The 4,469-nt window shown below is 39.3% G+C and overlaps 1 protein-coding gene across 1 annotated transcript; it reads right to left on the bottom strand.

Moving 5' to 3' along the window:
* Positions 1-605: 605 nt before the first annotated feature.
* On the bottom strand, positions 606-1,538 carry LOC119026076 (olfactory receptor 5F1-like). The gene has a single exon (XM_037110175.1). It carries the CDS (start codon positions 1,536-1,538, stop codon positions 606-608), a length of 933 nt encoding a protein of 310 aa, XP_036966070.1.
* Positions 1,539-4,469: the final 2,931 nt, after the last annotated feature.

Here is a 4,469-nt window from a genome sequence, read left to right as displayed (position 1 = left end):
TTATGTTGTGCTTTTCTGGAAAGAAGTGGGCCAATTGGTCTCAGAGATCCTGGATCTGAGATTTGACTTTTCTTTTACCTCAACGTACCTTTGACATATCCCTAAGGATCTCAATAAGAGTGACTCATACATTTTGAAGATCTTTCTGGCCACCAGTAAAAAGGCGATTACAAAATGATGGCTCCAGAGGAACCCTCCTCCCATCGCCCTTTTTATAAATATAATCAACTCTGTACACATTATGGAGAAAATGACTTTCACTATTCCATTACAAAAGGAGAAGGGAGACAAATATTAGAAAAAAGGGACTATTACAACCATATAGAAATATAATATAGATGTACATGTGTAATTTTTTATTTTTATCTTTCTAACTAGACCTTTCAGTGACCTGTACTAGTACTATTTCTTTCGGCTTATCTTACTTATTACTTATATCTTACTCTTATTATATATGTAAAAACCGCACAAAAAAGCAAAAAAAGAAAAGTTTTAAAAAAAGAATTAGAGAAGTATCAGGAGACAAATGAGAAAGACATCTTGATCATGAAGTATGAGCCACTGGAGTTAGTATGCTGCTTTTTACCCAATTTTATTTTAAATATCTAGACACTCTCTTTCTGTCCTTGAATAAAACCAAGTATTCTCTTTCGAATTTTGGTCAATTTTAGCCCGTACACTAGAGGATGAATTACTGGAGGAAGTATAAGAAATTCTATTGCCATGAAGTTTTTCAGGCTCTGTGATAACATATTCGAACCATATCGTGTGTACATTACATCAAAAAGCACAGCAAAGCAATAACTGATTAAAGAGACTAAATGTGGCACACATGTGTTCATAAACTTCTTCCTGCCATGTTTGGATGTTAGGCATGTTTTGATCAGATATATGTAAGTCCACAAAAGAAACAACAGATGGATAATATAAATGCCAATGTTGAAATATACAATAGCAGCATTTGTTATAGACTTAGAGCATGCCAGTTTATCAATTAGTGGGTTTGAACAGTAAAGTTTAGGTATATGTGAGCCACATAATTTCAATTTAAGAATCGTCACTGTGTTACTGAACATGCAATGAAGAGGCAAAAGCCAAGAGAAGGCAACTAACAGAGATATTCTTCTCCTGGTCATCACAGAGTGGTACTCTAATGGCCGACATATAGCCACATATCTATCAAAGGCCATGACAGCTAAAATTGATAATTCACTTGCAGATGATGAGTGTATCACAAAACTCTGCAGCAGGCATCCAGCGTAAGACACAACATGAAAGGGAGACAGAAGATCATTGAGGAATTTTGGGTAAAAGCCTGCTGTCCCATAAAGTCCATTAATGCACAGATTACACAGGAAAATATACATCGCCTCATGAAGTTTTTGGTCCACAATGATGGTTAAGATGACAAAAACATTCACTATCCAAATGATTGCGTAACATAGCAAAGTCAAAGCAAACAGAATGATTTTGTGTTGCATTGTGTAATTTAATCCTGAAAGTGTAAAAAATGTAAGTACAGAAACATTACCCATCATCTCAGCCGGCACAATCTCATTCATTAAAATCAGTTTCATATCAAATAATAGTAAACCTGAATATTTGCAGACCATACAGTGTCACATCAGAGAAAAAAACCTGTGAGTTGCAAGTTGCGCAGCGAACAACTCGTTGCTGAGTGACTCTGACGCTCCCAGTGTCCTCTGTTCAAATCATCTCTCTCTGATGACGCAACTCAAGTTGGGGATTCAAGCAGTAGCACCTTAGAGAAGTAACTAAAGCACATTTGTTTAAGTTTATATTTGGTGCATCTGTTTATGGAGTAATTCTGATTGTGATGCTGAACAAACTTTTATACAGCAGCTTAAAGTAAATGTATAAAAATGCCTTTTTATAGTTTCAGCCTAAGACTGTTTATATCACATATGCAGCCATTAAATTCACATTTTTTTGTAAAGAGTTCTAGTTTTAAATTAAATCAACTTGCACCGACAGATCAGCCACCGATCATTGTTGACCAGCATTTGCTTTAAAGCTGTAGTCTGTAACTATTTGTTGTTATATTTGCTAAAATTGTCATTATGATCTGACAGTCAAATAAGATACAGGTCAGCTGTGTAAAAATCCATTGTTGGTGGGTCCACCCAGTGGCCCTTATTTGATTTGCAAGAATCCACCACTCCCAATCAACAAAACCAATCAGAGACAAAGGGAGTGTCTAAGTGTCAATCATTCTGGTGCATATGCTGCTGGCAGCACCCCTCCCTCATGAAGTGCATACTGGGCAGTGCCCCTCCCCCGTGCAGGGCAGTGCCTGCTCTTACCTGCACAGCAACAACAGAGCCAAAAAATGGCCCACCACTGCCCACGTCAAAGAGAAGAAATAAGAAGACTGACAAATAAAAGTAGTGTAAAAAGAAAGAACTGGACTGTGCCAGGGAGAAAACAAGGATAAATATGAGCATCATTTCAGAGGTGGAGGGAGCTGCGAGATTTGTAAGGACTCAAGAGCGATGTAGAGTTGGCCGCTTTTCTACTGGGCAAATAAGAACCCCTGCTTGGCATGTGTTTCATTCTGTGTTTTAACCACAAGTCTATGGTGGCAACGCTTACAGTAATACTCACAATAGCACATATTGCTGTACGATGTTGCAGTCGAGCTACGTAGCTTATTTGTGTGTCTAGCTTGTTAGCTTGTATGCTAACTCTGGTGTTTAGCTTCGTCTCTATGGCTGTGGTTGAATTGGTTTAGAGAAAGAACGTTACAGAGAGGAAGAAGGAGGGACCTGGGAGCTGTGCTCAGTCCACTTCTTTCTCAAAACTCCAGACTGCAGCTTTAATTAGGTTGATCGGTTGTGTATATAAAGGCCAATCAGAAGAGCTGACTAGACAAAAACAGACAGACAGTTTCTCCATATGATGCGCAAATGCCATTGTCCCTCACTCCAGGTAGACAGAAAATGTGCAAACAGACAACATTTATTTAAAAATGTATTTTAGTGCATTTAGTGGCATATTTATTTACTTATTGAGCCATTTATATATATTTATTTATACCAATGTCTCTCCTTTCAAAGGACGCCATTGATGCTTTTTTTTTTAATGTTTTCCCATATATGTGTATGAGGACTCTACTACTGCAAACAAAATCTACCTCCGAGAACTAATAAAGTAACTTGAACTTGAACTTTTGAACTTGGTGTTGCCTTGGTGTCAAGGATTACTGATGACTGTAGGCGCAAAGTGGCAGCAGAGTGTTTGAATCTTGATGATTACAGGATTTATCTTTATACCCCATTTGACCACAATGTGCTCAGTAATGGCAGGGGGTCCGCTGCCTATATTTCAGCTGGCTGAACAAGCCGGAATGCAGATGTATGTAGTGTATGTATGTAATGCTATGGTAATATGACGGCTTTGGCTGACATTTAAGGTCAATAGGTCTTCTGTAAACTAAGTTAGATAAACCAAAGATTGCATAAGCCTAAGCGAAACATACAGTGTGAGGTATGTGTTACCCCCAGCTTGAAGGCAGTTAGGAAAAGTGTAACTTTAACCACTTTAACTACATCAATTCCCAGCTGGTATTATGTGTACCAACTTCTAAATCCCCTCTGATGCGGATCTTCGTTAGACTGTTTGAGGGAACTAAAGGTAACTTCAAACTTGTCGACGCAACCGTCAGTAATGCTAATCTAGCTCCTCTGGGATTTAAAATGTCTTTGTTTTAATTTTGACAATCTAACCCATGAAAACACATTAGTTAAGGTTGGAAGGGATTGGCTGTTAGAAGCTGTTGTTTATTTTGTCCAAACCTGCCAAAGATTATCGGTCTTTAGATGAGGGGGCCAAACTCGCTAATTTGTGATAACGGCAGTTGCCACTTGTAGAGTGCAGAATCGCACTACAACATCAATATTCATTTTTCTAAGCTGCTGACACATTTGCAGAGTTGCTGTAGAAAGGCTCATGCACTTAGTGTTGGATGATGGCCCATTTAGTGTTTTTGAGCTGACTCAAAAATAGGAAGCAGATTTGAAAGGTGAATTTATTCAACACAAAAGGAATGGCTGGTAGGTAGAGGTGGTGAGTTCAGGGTGAGACTCAAAGATGTCTCAGGCGTTCAGGGTCATGTGGGGTGTCAGAGGTGCTGGAGGCTGGGTGGTGAGTGGTAGAGGAGGTGGTCCACAGAAATGGTCAAGTCACACTTGAAGAGGAGAGAAGCTGGATTAAGGCGCTGGTGAGTGAACATAAAAAAAGCTTCAAAACACATTAACTCTAGAGAAACCGTGAGAAACCAAGTACCGCTGGAGCTGGCAACAACAATCTGGCAGTGTGCAGAGGGAAGGTCTGAGTTTAAGAACAGGTCAGGCAGCAGGCCCAGCCAACAGAAAACCACGCCCAGCCTCAACAAGCACCTCTGAAAAACAAAGTTCAAAAACACAACCACAGGCCACCACAAGGTGCAA

Source organism: Acanthopagrus latus, chromosome 9, assembly GCF_904848185.1.
Source record: "Acanthopagrus latus isolate v.2019 chromosome 9, fAcaLat1.1, whole genome shotgun sequence".
NCBI classification, from domain to species: Eukaryota; Metazoa; Chordata; class Actinopteri; order Spariformes; family Sparidae; genus Acanthopagrus; species Acanthopagrus latus.
Note: the sequence above shows the minus strand (reverse complement) of the source record. Positions and strands in the feature narration are given on the sequence as shown.

Coding starts and splice junctions, on each gene's coding strand:
- LOC119026076 (XM_037110175.1), bottom strand. CDS start 1,538: ATGATGGGTAATGTTTCTGTACTTACATTTTTTACACTTTCAGGATTA.